We start from the raw sequence: 19,522 nt of genomic DNA, 5'->3' as shown, positions 1-19,522 counted from the left end.
TCTGGCTGTCACTGCTAGTACTGTGTGCTGGGAGTGCATCATCTCACCTCAGGGTTTCAAGGGACATTGGAATCTGCATGGAGAAGGGTAGAAAAACATTCAAATGCCACATTAACCCACAAGTTCTGTGAATTAGCAAGGGCTTCAGTAGGATCCTGATATATTCCCTCTCCTGCCCTCCTCCCGGGGGCTCAGCTAGCTCAGTTATTAGCAGGATTTGAGAGAATTATATCAAGGACGAGGCAAGATATCTCAGAAGAGGCCCTTTCCCCAGGACATTTGTCCCAGGCATTTATTCTTCGAGTTTCCAGGGGGGAAAGAGGGCCTACAAAGGGAGGGGAGACAATTTATAACCTCCCAGCTCAGAGGAGAGATAGCTGGACCACGGGCAATGGGGTCAAAGAAGGAAGTAAGGGTCATTCTAAGTGGTCAGGGAGTCCAGGGAGTCAGGAGGGAGAAACCATTTCCCTAGAGAATTACAACAGGATCCAGCTGGTGAGCTGGGCTTCCTATTCCTCATGGGGTTGCACCATGGCTGTGAGACTGCTGGTGGTGGCAAGACGTTCTGAAGTACCATTGGATGCAGAGTTTTTATTGCCAAAGCCTAAGGGCTAACACATTTGAGTTTTCCAAATACCTCCTCTAAAGTAGGAAGGGTGCTGCCCATCTGAAAATGCAGGACAAGTGGCAGGGCCTGTGCCCATCCCCAGCCCCCTCTGCCCCACCCCGCTGCCCTCTCCAAGGTCTGGCCAAACAGCTCCACCAGGGAATAAAACAGCCTCTGGCCTGGTTTTTCTGGAATTCAACTTTGCTTGAAAACTGTCTCTGATATCAGAAGCTGGCTTGTTCCCATTTTAGTCAAAAGCAAAAAGACTGTGTGTGTGTATATATATATACACACACACAAAAGTGAGTAGTGTACCATCACACAGAAATGAAACAGCAGGGCAGGAGGCCCAGAGAGGCATTTCAGTGGGGATGTTCCCAGATGCCAGGGCTCAGCCAGGACTGTTTCCCTGCCTCTGCACGGATGCATCACAGGACAAGTGTGCCAGTGCAGGCAGCTGCAGCACACATCTTCATAGCTGTGTCTTTCAAGCACTGAGGCCATTGTCCACCTGAGAGCCAAGATTTTGGCACTGACCAGAAAGCTAAGGAAATATTTTTTTGTTTTGTATTGTCTGTTTGTTGTTGTTTTTTGTTTGTTTCTTTTTTTTTCCCTTTAATGTGTGTCTTTCACCCCTGTAATTGATACCTAGTTATGATAGCAGGCTGGACTGGAAAGAAGAGGGTATTGCTGTTTGCAGTTCCCTTTTCCTGGAGAGAGCAGGAACTAAATGTCTGAAATTACCTTTCAGACAGTGCTCTCCAGGAAACCAATGTGTCCCCCAGCAGCCCAGCGGGAAACGGTACCATAGTAAAGACACTGCAGCTGTGACTACTGTCTTCTGTCATCTGCATCATTGTGACCTGTGTTTTTCCCAAGGGAATACTCTTTTGGAAGCCCATCTACACGAACTGTGAGATGGAGTGACGTGTACTCTGCAGAATCCTGTTCCTCACTCAACCCTGGCTGGAGAGGCTGCTAGGAAGGGGATGCTCTGGATTTTTCTGTACCCACGGCAGTCACTGGCGCATAAAATAATTGTTGATCTTTGCAAGCTCCTCCCCCTCCACTTCAAAATGCTCTGCTTAAGTACCTCCCCCTTGAGAAAGGAGAAAGCAGAGCTGAAAAGGGAGACTGCAGTTTCAAAAATGTGTGCCTCCCTAAGATGGTGTGGTGGATTTAGTGCAGAAGTATGTATTATTGTGAGCACAGAACATATGAGGGTCAGATGTATTTATTTTGAAACAGACACATGAAATAGAATTCCTCTGAGATTCACAGCCTTACCTTGCCTGACTTCCATTCCTAGAGAAGAGAGAGAAAAGGTTGTGGTGATATCACTTTTAAAAACCTCTCTCCCCTTTTCTGTTTGAGTCCTGCAGAGATGATTTAGCCTGCCTACCCCTCAGTTGACTGAGACTTCTCTTGAAATTGCATCTTTTTGCTCCTGGATGAGAGGGCAGGACTTTGCTTAATCCTAGCAGAGTTGACTTTTTTAGGAGTTTTGTTAAAAGGCAGGTCCCAAGCCCATTTCACAGAGCACTGACCCCCTACAGAAGACAGGTAAGACCAGAAAGAAGCTGCAAGCAGTCAGGCTGAGATGTGACAGGGGATTTATCAGCTGAGAAATCTGCACATGCTTCTCTGTGTTTTATCCTTGTTTTGCAAACACCCCTGGGAGAAAGCAAAGGGCAATTCCCTTGGGTTTAACACCCATTTAGCTCTGCCTCCTCTTCTCCACAGTGTCAGGAATTTGCCAGGAAGCCCCTGGCAGCTGTTGACCCATCCTGCCAGCAAGGTTTAGGATGCTTAGCTCCCTTCTTTCCACCTCACAACCTCAAAGGAGCTGCTCAAGTTTGGTACCACGGGCAGGGACTCCAAGACACTGCACATGCCTTACTTGTCCCTTTGCAGTCCTGGCAACCAGAACTTTTCCACCTACTCAGGCCCACAGCAAGACTTTTATGTGACCTTTTCATAAAGCTAAGGCTAAAATCAATGATTCACAAAAAGAGCCCATAGGATGTAGCTGATAAAACCAGGATATGGGTAGAAAGCCTGCACCAGTCTTCAGAAAAGCACAAAAGGGGAAGTGTGTGGGGAGGAGCAAGAGGGGAAGGAAATGGAAATGTGCTTGCAAGTGCTTGTGGACTACCACAAAAATCATCCAAGACAATGAAATAAAAGGAGATGTGGCAATCAGACTAGTGCTGCCAGGGGTCACCTTGAATGGTCACCTCCTTGACTTATTATTTCTGATGGGATGGCAGGGAGAAGCAAGGCCAAACTTGCACACAAAGCTATCCTGAAATAGATAAAAGAGGATTTTAGGCATTATGAGTTTCGATTTCCAACATTTTATTGTGGCTTATTTAACATTTACACCAAGAGTACACAGTGGCTGGTCAGCCTGGATGGCAGGTGTAGCAAAAGCTGACCACTGACAGCTGTGGCCAGGGGCTCCCACTGCCTTGCTCTGAGCTCTTCCCAACAGCCCATCAGTAGCACCATTCCTAGGATAATGCCTTGGACAATGCTATGCCAACACCGAGAGCTGCAGCCAAAAGGATACCTTCCATTGTTGCAAAAATACCAACAAATGTTTTTTTGACCTATAAAGGAGAAAGCAAAACATGGGCTGAAAACATGAAGAGCACTCGTATTTATGCCCCTCAGCATGATAATGTAAAAAAGAGAGGGATAATCAGAGTAAATAAATCAGGGGGAGACATGTGCCCCATTAGCAGGATTTGCAACACCCAGGACTGTACTTCTTGGGGGTGGCACTGAGTGAGAGGGCACTGCCAGGGTGCAGACACACCACAGTGACCCTGCAGGTCCAGGGGCTCTGGGGAGGCCAGAGGCAGCGCTGGTTTGGAGCCCCCAGCTGGGACTTGGCTGTCCCCATGCAGGCTGCAGGCTGTGTCCCAGTCCCCGGCTCACAGCTCACAGCCAGGAGCTGCTCTGGGAGGCACCCAGGGGCTCACCCCGTGTCACTCACCTGGTCAGAGCGTCTTTTTCCATAGCGAAGCTTTGTCACAAAGTGCTCACAGTTGTTTGTAAGCACATTATATGGCACCTCCCTGTCAATCAATTCCTCAGCACGCCGGATGATCTCCTCCACAGGGAGAGGAGTGCGGGAGCGATCATACTTGTTGTTGACACGCCAGTTATCATTTCCCACCACCTCCTTCAGTAGCTGCTTCTTCACCTTGGCGTTTCTGGTGAATATTGGTGTGGTGCTCACCAACAGAGATGGGGCTCCTTCATCTGGGGAAGCCAAGGAGTGGATAAGGCAGGCTGGCAGACCCGCTCTGGCCCCTCCAAGACCTCAGATGGGTTTCTGACTGCTCCTGGAAAAGTCAGCTACACACACAGGGTCCAGCACCAGTTCGTGGAGGGAGAGAGAGTCCTTGGGGAATTCCAACACCCACTCGGCCCCTGCCAGGCTGCATCAGCCTTACCTACAGGTGCGACGTTGATGACATATCCATCCTCCAAGTAGAGGGCCCAGTGGTGGTAAATCTCCATGTCGATCTCGATCAGGTCCCCAGGCTGGGGGTGGCCCCTGCCATCTGCCATCTCTGGAACGTGCAGTGAGGAGGTGCAGGACCTGTAGTCGGGCTGGCTGAGCGCAGAGCGGGGAGGCTCGGGCTGTGCAGGGGCAGGCGGCGGGAGCGCAGGCACGGAGGGTGTCAGTGCCGGGCGCTCGGGGCCGCTGCCGCCCGCCGGCGCAGGGCGAGGCACCGAACGGCCCCGCTCCCCGCCAGCGCATCCGCCCGAGGCCGAGGCCGGGCCGGGCGGGTGTCCGGCTGCTGCCGCCGTCCCCGCCTGCCCCCGCCCGCCCGCCCGCCCGCGGTGCCCGCGCTCCCCTCCCGGCCGCGCTCCCTTCGGGGCTCCGCTGCTGCCGGGGCCGGGCCGCGCCTGCCCGGGGGTGCCCGCGGGGCCGAGCCCGTGCCCAGGCTCTGGGGCACCTCGGGCCGCCCAGCAGAGCCGCGCCCGCCACCGATAGACTGGAGGGGCCGCATCCTGCTGGCAAACGCCCGCTCGCATCCCCCGAGCCCCGCTCAGCTCAGCGCCTGTCCCGCTGCTGCCGTGGCCGGGCTCCCGACCCGCTGCTCTCGCTGTAAATACCTTACGAGGTGATTGCGCAATCTTTCCGAGGTCACTGCCCCGCAGCCGCATGTCTGGTACCTCCTGTCCCCCGCAGCGGTACGGCTCTGCTCTCAAGGATAGTGCCAAAAGTACTCCTTGGGTGGAAAAGGTGATTTTGTTGCCGAGGAACCGGGGCTGCCACCACCTCCTTATGGAGAGACTCTATTGTCAAGCCATCCTCCTGTCCAGGGATGGGCAACAACCATGACCCTGCACCCTGTCACCTGACTGGACATATTCTTGCCGTTCATCAACAACTGGATCATGCTTAAAACCTGGTTTGGGTACCAGTCAAACACTCTGTACCAAAAATGACTAAGAATACTGCAGAGGTATCTCTTATGGCCTTGTGTAAACCCAAAAGACTTTTTGGCAAAAAGCTGATGGATTAGGTTAATGTTAACCCCACCCACATATACAGTGAAGGGCACCAGGTTGCACAATGCTGGAGTTTGCCCAGATAAAATAATGCCAGTTCTCTTCTATTCCAGGATGAAGCAGAGATGTGGGAATTCCATACGCTGCCCTCACAGAGCACTCCCCATGCCAGGGTGTGCAGAGAGAATGTTCTGAGTGCAGAAAGGTTAAAGCTCACAAGTTACTATATAACCCTTTGTTAGCCTAGCCATGAGAAATGATTCAAATTCCAGGAATCCAAAAACACGTTTCAGTTTCAGTTTGATTATGATGTGTTTTCCTGTATTAATGCAAAGAACTTTACTCAGATATAGTAACAAATGGCAGTATAAAATAAGAGTGGAAAACTTGCCTTGGTTATTTCAAACACTGTAAAATGACCATTTAAAAAAAGCAGTGAGTAAATGCTTGTTTTGCTTTCCTTTAATGCAGAGCTTTCACTTTCCTGCTAAACCAACTTGTTCTCAAGCCACAAGATTTTCACTGCAACTCTTCTGATTCCCTCCCTGATGGGGCTGGCAGGGGAGGGAGTGAGTGGCTGCCTGGTGCTTTCTTGCTGGCTGAGGTTAATCCTGGACAACCTGTTCAGAGCACACAAAACCAGCCAGCCTCTCACTGACAGCTCTTCTGCTCCCACGTGTGCCTGCAGTCCAGGCAGTTGCATGTAAGAAAAGCAACTCAGGATTGTGTGTCTCACAGGTGGGATGCAGGTGACCTGGTTCCAAACACTTATGTCAGGTACTCCAGGTAAAGGACAATAAATCACACTTCCCCTGCACAGTTTTCTTCCAAGCCAATCCACACCTCAGCTTTGTGACAAGGAAACAGCGTGGCTCAGTACATTGGGAGACACTTTTTAGTCAGGGAAAAACTGAGCAAAACACCATCATGCCAAAATCAGAGCACTCCTGTAAAACTCTGAGGGATGCAGCTTATAAGACCTGCACTTCCTTCTGACCTCCCAACCTCCCAGGAGCTGATCAGTTTAGGCAGCAGAAGTACAGGCTCGAAGACACTGCACATGCCCTGCCTGCTCCTTTGCAGACATTGTAGCCAGGGCTTTCCCACCTACATAGAGCCTCAGCTGGAAAACCCTCAGCAGTACTTTTTTTTGAGTTTTTAAAAAAGTTGAGGTTAAAATCATAGATATACAGAAAAAATATACAAGAACCAATTGATGAAAATGGATGAAATGCCTGCACCAGTGCAAATGAGTCCAGACTACCACAAAAATCATCACAGTCAATGAAATAAAAGCAGATATGGCAACCAGGCTAGTGCTGCTTGAGGTCGCCTTAAATGGTGCCAATCTTGACTTTTTATTTCTTAATGAAACAGCAGAGAAAAGCAGGCTGAACAGTTGAACGTGGATGCAAATTTATACTCAGATAAAAGAGGATTTGGGGACAATTAATGTTTGGGTGTCTGATATTTTACTAAGGCGTGTTTAGTGTCGCGAGCAAGGGTGGCACAGTTCTAGGAAGCCTTTGTGGCAGGTATAGAAAAAGCTGACCAGTGACTGCTGTGGACAGAGGCTTCCCTGTTGAAATCCAGGGCATCCCTTTGGTCGCCCTGGAGGGTCAGGATCCCTTGCAGAGATGTCTGGGACCCAAGCAAGAGGGTTTGAAACCTGTACAGGGGGGTTTGAGACCTGTACAGGTGGGTCCGGGATCTGTACAGGGGGGTTGGAGACCTTGGCACAGAGCCCAGGAAGACACTGTCTTTGATTTCAGTCCATGGGAAAGGCTTCCAACACTGAGAGAGGAATTGCAAGTCTCACGAGTGAGAAAGACGATAGTTTAGCTTATCACAGGGTGGAAAATTCTGTAACTTTGGGTTTTTAGAATGGAGGTGAATGAAAGCAAGATGGTGATTTTTGGGTGGTGCCCTGGGTTCTTCTTCTTCATATCCAAGATGGAGAATTTTGTGTGGTGCCCTGGGTTCTTCTTCGTCTCCATTTTCTGCTGTGACGGTGGCACAAAGTAGATCAAGGACACTGCGTCAGAAATGACCTGTTTAGTATCGGTAGTAGGTATTGGTATGTAATTGTAAATAAGGGATACGTAATAATCACTATAAAGGGCAGCAATGTCCCATCAGAGGGGGAGTCACCTGATGCCCAAGATGCTGCACAGACCTTGGCTCGTGAGAGAAAATTGTAAGATAAGCAATAATAAACAAAGCAAGAAACCTTGAGAAACAAGAACTTGAAGACTCCATTTTATTCTTGTGTCTAGCTCAGGGCTTTTCAAAAGGCAAAAGATTCTAAACCACCTCGATCTCAAGAGATCAACTCAAGACTCCCCCTGCTTTGCTCTGAGCATTTCCTTACAGCCCATCAGATGTACAATATCTTGTGGAAGATCTTTCCACGCCAGAGCTTCACAATAGCACAGGCAGCACCGGGTAAAACGATACTTGCTATGATGGCTCCTGCTACAGTAGAAGCAACTATTTTTCTGACCTGTAAAGGGAAAGTAAAACACAGGCTGGAAATATGAGGAGTACTTAAATTTATACCCTATCACCATGATAGAAACAGCAGGGATAATCAGGGTAAATAAATCAGGGAGAGACATGTGCCCCATTAGCAAAAGGGGTAACACCCAGGATTGTATCCCAGGAGGTGGCACTGAGTGAGAGGGCACTGCCAGGGTGCAGACACAGTGACCCTGCAGGTCCAGGGGCTCTGGGGAGGCCAGAGGCAGCGCTGGTTTGGAGCCCCCAGCTGGGACTTGGCTGTCCCCATGCAGGCTGCAGGCTGTGTCCCAGTCCCCGGCTCACAGCTCACAGCCAGGAGCTGCTCTGGGAGGCACCCAGGGGCTCCCCCCGTGTCACTCACCTGGTCAGAGCGTCTTTTTCCATATCGGAGCATTGTCACAAAGTGCTCACAGTTGTTTGTAAGAGCACCATATGACACCTTACTGTCAATCCTTTCCTTAGCACGCTCGATGATCTTCTCCACAGAGTAAGGAGTATAGGAGCGATCATACTTGTTGTTGACACGCCAGTTATCATTTTCCACCACCTCTTTCAGGAGTTCCTTCTTCACCTTGCCCTTTCTGGCAAGTACAAATGCCATGTTCCGCAACGAGGATGGCAATTCTTTATCTGGGTAAGCCAAGGAGGAGGTAAGGGAGACGCACAGACCCTCTCAAGCCCCTCCCAAGCCCCTCCAGGATCTCAGATGGGTTTCTGACTGCTCCTGGAAAAGTCAGCTACACACACAGGGCCACCAGCAGCAGTCCATGGAGGGAGACAGAGCTCTTGGGGCATCCCAACACCCACTCGGCCTCTGCCAGGCTGCATCAGCCTTACCATCAGGTGCCACGTGGATGACATATCCATCCCCCATGTAGAGGGCCCAGTGGTGGTAACCCGGCCGGTCGATCTCGATCAGGTCCCCAGGCTGGGGGTCGTGACAATTGTCCTTTCCCATCCCAGGAGCGTGCAGTGAGGAGGTGCAGCAGGTGTATTGGGGCGGGCTGAGCGCAGGGCAGAGCGCAGCGGGGAGGCTCGGGCTGTGCAGGGGCAGGCGGCGGGAGCGCAGGCACGGAGGGTGTCAGTGCCGGGCGCTCGGGGCCGCTGCCGCCCGCCGGCGCAGGGCGAGGCACCGAACGGCCCCGCTCCCCGCCAGCGCATCCGCCCGAGGCCGAGGCCGGGCCGGGCGGGTGTCCGGCTGCTGCCGCCGTCCCCGCCTGCCCCCGCCCGCCCGCCCGCCCGCCCGCGGTGCCCGCGCTCCCCTCCCGGCCGCGCTCCCTTCGGGGCTCCGCTGCTGCCGGGGCCGGGCCGCGCCTGCCCGGGGGTGCCCGCGGGGCCGAGCCCGTGCCCAGGCTCTGGGGCACCTCGGGCCGCCCGGCAGAGCCGCGCCCGCCGCCGGCAGCCTGGAGGGGCCGCATCCTGCTGGCAAACGCCCGCTCCATCCCCGAGCCCCGCTCACCTCAGCGCCTGTCCCGCTGCTGCCGTGGCCGGGCTCCCGGCCCGCTGTAAATACCTTTAGAGGCGATTGCGCAATCTTTCCGTGGTCACTGACCCACAGCCGCATGTCTGGGACCTCCTGTCCCCCGCAGCGGTATGGCTCTGCTCGCAAGGGTAATGCCACAAACACTCACAGAGTGGTTTTGTAGCCGAGGAACTGGGGCTGCCACCACCTCCTTATGGGGAGACTCTATTGTCGAGCCATCCTCCTGTCCAGTGATGTGTATCAGCCCTGACTCTGCACCCTGTCGCCTCGATGGAGGTTTTCTTGCAGAACAACAACCACTGCATCATGCTTAAAACTTGGCTGGGGTACCGGTTAAACACTTGATACAAAAAATGGCTAAGAATACTGCAGAGGTATCTCTTATGGCCTTGTGTAAACACAAAAGACTTTTTGGCAAAAAGCTGATGGATTAGGTTAATGTTAACCCCACCCACAAAGACAGGGAAGGGCACCAGGTTACACAATGCTGGAGTTTGCCCAGACAAAATTATGCCAGTTCTCTTCTATTCCAGGATGAAATAGAGATGTGAGAATTCCATATGCTGCCCTCACAGAGCACTCCCCATGCCAGGGTGTGCAGAGAGAATGTTCTGAGTGCAGAAAGGTTAAAGCTCACAAGTTACTATGTAACCATTTGTTAGGCTAGCCATGAAAGATGATTCAATTCCATTTCCAGGAATCCAAAACCAACTTTCAGTTTCAGTTTGATTATCATGTGTTTTCCTGTATTAATGCAAAGAACTTTACTCAGATATAGTAACAAATGGCAGTATAAAATAAAAGTGGAAAACTTGCCTTGGTTATTTCAAACACTGTAAAATGACCATTTAAAAAAAGCAATGAGTAAATCCTTGTTTTGCTTTCCTTTAATGCAGAGCTTTCACTTTCCTGCTAAACCAACTTGTTCTCAAGCCACAAGATTTTCACTGCAACTCTTCTGATTCCCTCCCTGATGGGGCTGGCAGGGGAGGGAGTGAGTGGCTGCCTGGTGCTTTCTTGCTGGCTGAGGTTAATCCTGGACAACCTGTTCAGAGCACACAAAACCAGCCAGCCTCTCACTGACAGCTCTTCTGCTCCCACCTGTCCCTGCAGTCCAGGCAGTTGCATGTAAGAAAAGCAACTCAAGATTGTGTGTCTCACAGGTGACCTGGTTCCACACACTTATGTCAGGTACTCCAGGTAAAGGACAATAAATCACACTTCCCCTGCACAGTTTTCTTCCAAGACAATCCACAGATCAGTTTTGTGACAAGGAAACAGCGTGGCTCAGTACATTGGGAGACACTTTATAGTCAGGGAAAAACTGAGCAAAACACCATCATGCCAAAATCAGAGCACTCCTGTAAAACTCTGAGGGATACAGCTTATAAGACCTGCACTTCCTTCTGACCTCCCAACCTCCCAGGAGCTGATCAGTTTAGGCAGCAGAAGTACAGGCTCAAAGACACTGCACATGCCCTGCCTGCTCCTTTGCAGACATTGTAGCCAGGGCTTTCCCACCTACATAGAGCCTCAGCTGGAAAACTCTCAGCAGGTCTTTTTTTTTGAGTTTTTAAAAAAGTTGAGGTTAAAATCATAGATATACAGAAAAAATATACAAGAACCAATCGATGAAAATGGATGAAAAGCCTGCACCAGTGCAAATGAGTCCAGACTACCACAAAAATCATCACAGTCAATGAAATAAAAGCAGATATGGCAACCAGGCTAGTGCTGCTTGAGGTCGCCTTAAATGGTGCCAATCTTGACTTTTTATTTCTTAATGAAACAGCAGAGAAAAGCAGGCTGAACAGTTGAACGTGGATGCAAATTTATACTCAGATAAAAGAGGATTTGGGGACAATTAATGTTTGGGTGTCTGATATTTTACTAAGGCGTGTTTAGTGTTTAGAGCAAGGGTGGCACAGTTCCAGGAAGCCTTTGTGGCAGGTATAGAAAAAGCTGATCAGTGACTGCTGTGGACAGAGGCTTCCCTGTTGAAATCCAGGGCATCCCTTTGGTCGCCCTGGAGGGTCAGGATCCCTTGCAGAGATGTCTGGGACCCAAGCAAGAGGGTTTGAAACCTGTACAGGGGGGTTTGAGACCTGTACAGGTGGGTCCAGGATCTGTACAGGGGGGTTGGAGACCTTGGCACAGAGCCCAGGAAGACACTGTCTTTGATTTCAGTCCATGGGAAAGGCTTCCAACACTGAGAGAGGAATTGCAAGTCTCACGAGTGAGAAAGACGATAGTTTAGCTTATCACAGGGTGGAAAATTCTGTAACTTTGGGTTTTTAGAATGGAGGTGAATGAAAGCAAGATGGTGATTTTTGGGTGGTGCCCTGGGTTCTTCTTCTTCATATCCAAGATGGAGAATTTTGTGTGGTGCCCTGGGTTCTTCTTCGTCTCCATTTTCTGCTGTGACGGTGGCACAAAGTAGATCAAGGAGGCTGGGTCAGAGTAGAGATGACCTGTTTAGTATCGGTAGTAGGTATTGGTATGTAATTGTAAATAAGGGATACGTAATAATCACTATAAAGGGCAGCAATGTCCCATCAGAGGGGGAGTCACCTGATGCCCAAGATGCTGCACAGACCTCGACTCGTGAGAGAAAATTGTAAGATAAGCAATAATAAACAAAGCAAGAAACCTTGAGAAACAAGAACTTGAAGACTCCATTTTATTCTTGTGTGGATTCTCAGGGCTTTTCAAAAGGCAAAAGATTCTAAACCACCTGAATCTCGAGAGATCCACTCAAGACTCCCCCTGCTTTGCTCTGAGCATTTCCTTACAGCCCATCAGATATACAATATCTTGAAGAAGATCTTCCCACGCCAGAGCTTCCCAATAGCACTGGCAACAGTGGGGGAAATGATAATGATACTTGCTATGATAGCTCCTGCTACAGTAGAAGCAACTATTTTTCTGACCTGTAAAGGGAAAGTAAAACACAGGCTGGAAATATGAGGAATACTTAAACTTATACCCTATCACCATGATAGAAACAGCAGGGATAATCAGGGTAAATAAATCAGGGAGAGACATGTGCCCCATTAGCAGAAGGGGTAACACTCAGGATTGTACCCCAGGAGGTGGCACCCAGTGAGAGGGCACTGCCAGGGTGCAGACACACCACAGTGACCCTGCAGGTCCAGGGGCTCTGGGGAGGCCAGAGGCAGCGCTGGTTTGGAGCCCCCAGCTGGGACTTGGCTGTCCCCGTGCAGGCTGCAGGCTGTGTCCCAGTCCCCGGCTCACAGCTCACAGCCAGGAGCTGCTCTGGGAGGCACCCAGGGGCTCCCCCCGTGTCACTTACCTGGTCAGAGCGTCTTTTTCCATAGCGGAGCTCTGTCACAAAGTGCTCACAGTTACTGCCAAGCACATCATATGGCACCTCCCTGTCAATCCAGCGCTCAGCACTGGAGATGATCTCCTTCATAGGGTAAGGAATGTGGGAGCCATCATATTTGTTGACACACCAGTTATCATTTTTCAGTACATCCTTCAGGCGCTGCTTCTTCACCTTGGCCTTTTTGACAAGTAAATATTCAAAGTTTCTTAACTCAGGTGAAGTTTTTTTTCATCTGGAGAAGCCAAGGAGGAGATAAGGGAGGCAGGCAGACCCTCTCTGGCTCCTCCGGGATCTCAGATGTGTTTCTGACTGCTCCTGGAAAAGTCAGCTACACACACAGGGTCCAGCACCAGTCCATGGAAGGAGACGGAGCTCTAGGGGCATCCCAACGGCCTCAGAACACCCTGCCAGGCTGCATCAGCCTTACCTACAGGTGTCACGTTGATGACATATCCATCTCTAATGTAGAGGGCCCAGTGGTGGTAAATCTCCCGGTCGATCTCGATCAGGTCCCCAGGCTGGGCGTCGTGACAATTGTGCTGTCCCATCCCAGGAGCGTGCAGTGAGGAGGTGCAGCAGGTGTATTGGCGCGGGCTGAGCGCAGGGCAGAGCGCAGCGGGGAGGCTCGGGCTGTGCAGGGGCAGGCGGCGGGAGCGCAGGCACGGAGGGTGTCAGTGCCGGGCGCTCGGGGCCGCTGCCGCCCGCCGGCGCAGGGCGAGGCACCGAACGGCCCCGCTCCCCGCCAGCGCATCCGCCCGAGGCCGAGGCCGGGCCGGGCGGGTGTCCGGCTGCTGCCGCCGTCCCCGCCTGCCCCCGCCCGCCCGCCCGCCCGCGGTGCCCGCGCTCCCCTCCCGGCCGCGCTCCCTTCGGGGCTCCGCTGCTGCCGGGGCCGGGCCGCGCCTGCCCGGGGGTGCCCGCGGGGCCGAGCCCGTGCCCAGGCTCTGGGGCACCTCGGGCCGCCCGGCAGAGCCGCGCCCGCCGCCGGCAGCCTGGAGGGGCCGCATCCTGCTGGCAAACGCCCGCTCCATCCCCGAGCCCCGCTCACCTCAGCGCCTGTCCCGCTGCTGCCGTGGCCGCGCTCCCGGCCCGCTGTAAATACCTTTAGAGGCGATTGCACAATCTTTCTGAGTCACTGTCCCGCAGGCTTGTCTCTCGCAGCACCTGTCACCTGTAGTGATGAGGGTCTGCTCGCTAGTGTAGTGGCAAAAGACCTCGTTTAGTGGAAAATGTGGTCTTGTTACCGGGGAACTGGGGCTGCCACCACCTTATTGTGGGGACTCTATTCTCGAATCATCCTCCTGTCCAGTGATGGGCAACAGCCCTGACCCTGCACTCTGTCACCTCGATGGACATTTTTTTACCAAACAACAACCACTGGATCATGATTAAAATTTACTTGGGTACCAGTGAAATGATTGGTACCAAAAAAGGCAGAGGATGCTGCAGAGAGGTCTCTTATGGCCTCGTGTAAATGCAAAAGACTTTGCAGCAAAAAGCTGATGGATTAGACTTATCTCCACCCACAAACACAGTGAAGGGCACCAGGCTGCACTATTCTGAGGCTTCTCTGGCTCACTCTGAATCAGCCCAGGTTTCCATCCTCTGATGTGCACCACATTCAGATGCTTGAAATCTCTACAAAAGCCCTGCCATTTAGGGACAGGCTGTGCCCATGACCCTGGTCATAATCAAGGGTATTTCTCTCAGGTGCTGGGAAAAGAACAGGACTCTATTCCATGGCAACTGCAAGTCTTGGGCTTTGCCAATATCTCCTACAAAGGCTCAAAATTCAGCAAGTGATGGATTCTGCTGCTTCTCCTCTCACTCTCACCATATTTCACTCATGGTTTGTGCAGTGTTTCACCAAATCCTGCCAATGCACCCACCAGGCTCCATGGAAAGGCAGACGATAAAGAGCAACATCACCGTGACTTCAATGAAAGTCACAATCACAAAGTTCTGTATTCTGGGAAATCTTACAGCTTACAAGAACAACAAGGCAATTCCTCAGATGAAGTAATTTCACTTCTCTCTCAGTCCAGGATGAATTAGAGATGCCTGAAGTTCATACATTGCATGCACACTGCATTTCCTTTTCAAAGTTTGCGGAGAAAATACTCTTGAATGTAAAAAGATTAAGGCTCACAGGTTACTATATAACCATTTGTTAGCCTAGCCATGAAAGAAGTTTCGATTCCAGTTCCAGGAATCCAAAAACAAATTTCAGCTTTAGTTTGATTATCATGTGTTTTCCAGTATTAAAGCTAAAAACTTTATTCACGTATATTAACAAAGGGGCGTAGAAAATAAAAGTGGAAATCTTGACTTGTTTATTTCAAAAATTGTAAAACTGCCTTTTAAAGAAAGCAGTGAACTAGTTCCTTGTTTCGATCTCCTTTAATGCAAAGCTTTTGGTTACCTGCTAAACCAACTTGTTCTCAAGCCACAAGTTTTTTACTGCAACTCCTATGAATCCCTCCCTGATGGGGCTGGCAGGGGAGGGAGTGAACAGCTGCCTGGTGCTTTCTTCCTGCCTGGGGTTAATCCTCGACAATCTTTTCAGAGCAGACAGTTCTTCTGCTCTCACCTGTCCCTGCAGTCCAGGCAGTTGCATGTAAGAAAAGCAACTCAGGATTGTGTGTCTCACAGGTGGGATGCAGGTAACCTGGTTCTGAACACTTATGTCAGGTACTCCAGGTAAAGGACAACAAAGCACACTTATCTTGGACCGTTTTCTTCTAAGACAATCCACACCTCAGCTTTGTGACAAGGAAACAGCATGGTTCTGTACACTGGGAGATGAAGCCTTGGTGCCTCACAGCTCATTCTTCCCATCCCTCAGCCCCAGCACTGCAGAGACCCTGGCTTTGCCTTCCTGCTGCCTGGGGGAAGATTGAGCTGGTGCTGGGACTATGAACACTTTAGAACTACATTTGATCCCTGAAGTGACCATGGCCACAGCTCTTTGAGGCAAAGGCTCCTGACTGCCTTTGTAACTCCTTAATACCCACAGAGTTCAGGCTGCTCAAGGAGTAGAATCCTAGAATGGTTTGAGAGTTGGAAGGGACCATAAAAAGTCGTCTGTCAGGCTTGCTAAGTCCAAATGCCAGCAATCACTGCACTTACAGGAGTGAAGGAGAGGTAAACTTTGATAGCACAGTGGAACTCAGAGCTGACAGAAGAAAAGGCAGCTGGGGCTTTTCTGTCACACTTTCCCACACTGGGGGTCTGCTGCTGCCAAAGAGAGCCAAAAGAGCCAGAGAGAGGAACAATGTGTAGGCAGGGAAAAACTGAGCAAAACACCATCGCACCAAAATCAGAATGACCCTGTAAAACACTGTAGGATACAGCCTGTACAACCTGCTCTTCCCTCCTATTTCCTGGCCTCCCAGGAGCTGTTCAGTCTAGGCAGCACAAGCTGCCTAAGGATTCAGGACATGGCACATGCCCTGCCTATGCTTTTGCAGACCTGGCAGCCAGGGCTTTCTCACTTAGTGAATTGGTGAATCTTAGTGATTTTTTCCGCATTGTCATCGTGAAGATGCAGGGAGTAGGAGAGAGTGACTTCCTTGAGTCAGATGGTGAGTGAATGAGTCCTTTGAAAGAAGTGGCTGACAGCCCCTCACACCAATGGGATCATTTTGGGAGAGGAATGGGGGGCTTGGCAGGTTAGTAGTTGGTAGTGCTCTCTCATGCTCGGGGATGCGGAGCCGTCACGCGGTGTGGTGGGCAACGGTGCGCTCTGTGCCAGGACTTGGTTGTCCTGTCAGTCAGCAAACAATGTGTCTGTGGCTGTGCTGTCAGTTGGCAGCACGGTGTGTCTGTGGCTGTGCTGTCAGTTGACAGCACGGTGTATCTATGGCTGCACTTCCCGCCCGTGCCACTGCTGCTGGGCGCATCCCGCATGGCTGCCCAGGCTAGAGTTGCTGGGGATCATCTTGAACAGTGATGTTCCTGATTTAGCATATCTTAATGGGATGGCAGGGAGGAGCAAGGCTGAACTGTTAAACTCGCACGTAAAGCTATACATAGATAAAAGAGGACTTTAGGGAAATATGATTAGGATTTCAGACATTTTATTAAGGCTTATTTAATGTTTACAGCAAGGATGGCACAGTTGGTAATCAGCCTGGATGGCAGGTGGAGCAAAAAGGTGACCAGTGACCACTGTGGCCAGGGGCTCCCACTGCCTTGCTCTGAGCTCTCCTGACAGACCATCTGTAGCATTAGTTTCTGGATGTGCCCTTGGACACTGCCTCCAGAACAAGAGCAATAACACCAAGAATGCCTGCTGTTGCTGTTGCTGCAGTAGTACCAACAACTGCTTTTTTGACCTATAAAAGGGAAAGCAAAACACAGGCTGGAAATATAAGGAGCATTTGTATTTACTGCCCCTCACCATGATAATGTAGCAAAGGCAGGGAGAGTCAGGGTAAATAAATCAGGGAGAGACATGTGCCCCATTAGCAGAATTTGCAACACCCAGGATTGTACTTCTTGGAGGTGGCACTGAGTGAGAGGGCACTGCCAGGGTGCAGACAGACCACAGTGACCCTGCAGGTCCAGGGGCTCTGGGGAGGCCAGAGGCAGCGCTGGTTTGGAGCCCCCAGCTGGGACTTGGCTGTCCCCATGCAGGCTGCAGGCTGTGTCCCAGTCCCCGGCTCACAGCTCACAGCCAGGAGCTGCTCTGGGAGGCACCCAGGGGCTCCCCCCGTGTCACTCACCTGGTCAGAGCGTCTTTTTCCATAGCGGAGCATTGTCACAAAGTGCTCACAGTTGTTTATAAGCAAATCATATGGCACCTCCTTGTCAATCCATTCCTCAGCACGCCGGATGATCTCCTTCACAGGGAGAGGAGTGTGGAACCGGTCACGCTTGTTGTTGACCCGCCATTTATGATTTTTGACCACCTTCGTCAGGAGTTCCTTCTTCACCCTGGCCTTTGTGGCAGAATTTGATGAGCTGCTACCCAAAACTGATTGGCCTCCTTCATCTGGGGAAGTCAGGGAAGAGATAAGGCTGGCAGACCCACTCTGGCCCCTCCAGGATCTCAGATGGGTTTCTGACTGCTCCTGGAAAAGTCAGCTACACACACAGGGTCCAGCACCACTCCATGGAAGGAGACGGAGCTCTTGGGGCATCCCAACACCCACTCAGCCCCCTGCCAGGCTGCATCAGCCTTACCTACAGATGTCACATGGATGACATATCCATTCCCGACATAGAGGGCCCAGTGCTGGTAACCCGGCCGGTAGATCTCGATCAGGTCCCCAGGTTTGGGGTCGTGACAATTGTGCTGTCCCATCCCAGGAACGTGCAGTGAGGAGGTGCAGCAGGTGTATTGGCGCGGGCTGAGCGCAGGGCAGAGCGCAGCGGGGAGGCTCGGGCTGTGCAGGGGCAGGCGGCGGGAGCGCAGGCACGGAGGGTGTCAGTGCCGGGCGCTCGGGGCCGCTGCCGCCCGCCGGCGCAGGGCGAGGCACCGAACGGCCCCGCTCCCCGCCAGCGCATCCGCCCGAGGCCGAGGCCGGGCCGGGCGGGTGTCCGGCTGCTGCCGCCGTCCCCGCCTGCCCCCGCCCGCCCGCCCGCCCGCGGTGCCCGCGCTCCCCTCCCGGCCGCGCTCCCTTCGGGGCTCCGCTGCTGCCGGGGCCGGGCCGCGCCTGCCCGGGGGTGCCCGCGGGGCCGAGCCCGTGCCCAGGCTCTGGGGCACCTCGGGCCGCCCGGCAGAGCCGCGCCCGCCGCCGGCAGCCTGGAGGGGCCGCATCCTGCTGGCAAACGCCCGCTCCATCCCCGAGCCCCGCTCACCTCAGCGCCTGTCCCGCTGCTGCCGTGGCCGGGCTCCTGATCAGCTGCTCCCGCTATAAATAACCTGTTAGATGCGATTGCGCAATCTTTCCGTGGTCACTGCCCTGCAGCCGCATGTCTGGTACCTCCTGTCCCCCGCAGCGGTACGGCTCTGCTCGCAAGGCTAGTGTCAAAAGCACTCCTTGGGTGGAAAAGGTGATTTTGTTGCCGAGGAACTGGGGCTGCCACCACCTCTTTATGGGGAGACTCTATTCTCGAGTCATCCTCCTGTCCAGTGATGGCCAGAGCCCTGACCCTGCACCCTGTCGCCTCGCTGGACGTTTTCTTGCAGATCAACCACCACTGGATCATGCTTAAAACCTGGTTTGGTTACCAGTCAAACACTTGGTACCAAAAATGGCTAAGAATACTGCAGAGGTATCTCTTATGGCCTTGTGTAAACACAAAAGACTTTTCAGCAAAAAGCTGATGGATTAGGTTAATGTTAACCCCATCCACAAATACAGGGAAGGGCACCAGGTTGCACAATGCTGGAGTTTGCCCAGATAAAATAATGCCAGTTCTCTTGTATTCCAGGATGAAGTAGAGATGTGAGAATTCTATATGCTTCCTTCACAGAGCACTCCCCATGCCAGGGTGTGCAGAGAGAATACTCTGAGTGCAGAAAAGTTAAAGCTCACAGGTTGTTGTATAACCATATAATAGCCTAGCCATGAAAGATGATTCACTTCCGTTTCCAGGAAGCCAAAAGCAAGTTTTAGTTTCAGTTTGATTATCATGTGTTTTCCTGTATTAATGCAAAGAACTTTACTCAGATATAGTAACAAATGGCAGTACAAAATAAAACTGGAAAACTTGCCTTGGTTATTTCAAACACTGTAAAACTGCCATTTAAAAAAAGCAATGAGTAAATCCTTGTTTTGCTTCCCTTTAATGCAGAGCTTCATGGTTCCTGCTAAAGCAACTTTTTCTCAAGCCACAAGATTTTCAGTGCAACTCTTCTAATTCCCTCCCTGATGGGGCTGGCAGGGGAGGGAGTGAGTGGCTGCCTGGTGCTTTCTTGCTGGCTGGGATGAATCCTGGACAACCTGTTCAGAGCACTCAAAACCAGCCAGCCTCTCACTGACAGCTCTTCTGCTCCCACCTGTCCCTGCAGTCCAGGCAGTTGCATGTAAGAAAAGCAACTCAGGATTGTGTGTCTCACAGGTGGGATGCAGGTGACCTGGTT

The 19,522-nt window shown here is 51.8% G+C and overlaps 2 protein-coding genes across 3 annotated transcripts; both read right to left on the bottom strand.

Moving 5' to 3' along the window:
* Positions 1 to 3,590: 3,590 nt before the first annotated feature.
* LOC310913124 (uncharacterized protein) lies at positions 3,591 to 9,060 on the bottom strand (the record flags this gene model as incomplete). The annotated part of the gene is made up of 6 exons (XM_083868259.1): positions 8,498 to 9,060; positions 8,022 to 8,290; positions 7,521 to 7,643; positions 6,693 to 6,781; positions 4,072 to 4,907; positions 3,591 to 3,877 (listed from the first exon to the last, which is right to left on the bottom strand). Exons 1-6 carry the CDS (start codon positions 8,616 to 8,618, stop codon positions 3,591 to 3,593), a joined length of 1,725 nt encoding a protein of 574 aa, XP_083724385.1. The 5' UTR covers positions 8,619 to 9,060.
* Positions 9,061 to 11,849: 2,789 nt separating this feature from the next.
* On the bottom strand, positions 11,850 to 17,797 carry LOC310913332 (phospholipase A and acyltransferase 3-like; the record flags this gene model as incomplete). Of its 2 annotated transcripts, XM_083868675.1 has the most annotated exons (3): positions 11,850 to 12,073; positions 17,217 to 17,485; positions 17,677 to 17,797. In XM_083868675.1, 3 exons carry the CDS (start codon positions 17,795 to 17,797, stop codon positions 11,942 to 11,944), a joined length of 522 nt encoding a protein of 173 aa, XP_083724801.1. In that variant the 3' UTR covers positions 11,850 to 11,941. The 2 variants fall into 2 exon arrangements, 1 of the variants encoding a protein (XP_083724801.1); XR_014590793.1 differs by lacking the exons at positions 17,217 to 17,485; positions 17,677 to 17,797 and adding an exon at positions 12,457 to 13,036 and having other exon boundaries at positions 11,961 to 12,073.
* Positions 17,798 to 19,522: the final 1,725 nt, after the last annotated feature.

This window comes from Zosterops lateralis (assembly GCF_965231275.1).
Source record: "Zosterops lateralis genome assembly, chromosome: 10".
NCBI classification, from domain to species: domain Eukaryota; kingdom Metazoa; phylum Chordata; class Aves; order Passeriformes; family Zosteropidae; genus Zosterops; species Zosterops lateralis.
Note: the sequence above shows the minus strand (reverse complement) of the source record. Positions and strands in the feature narration are given on the sequence as shown.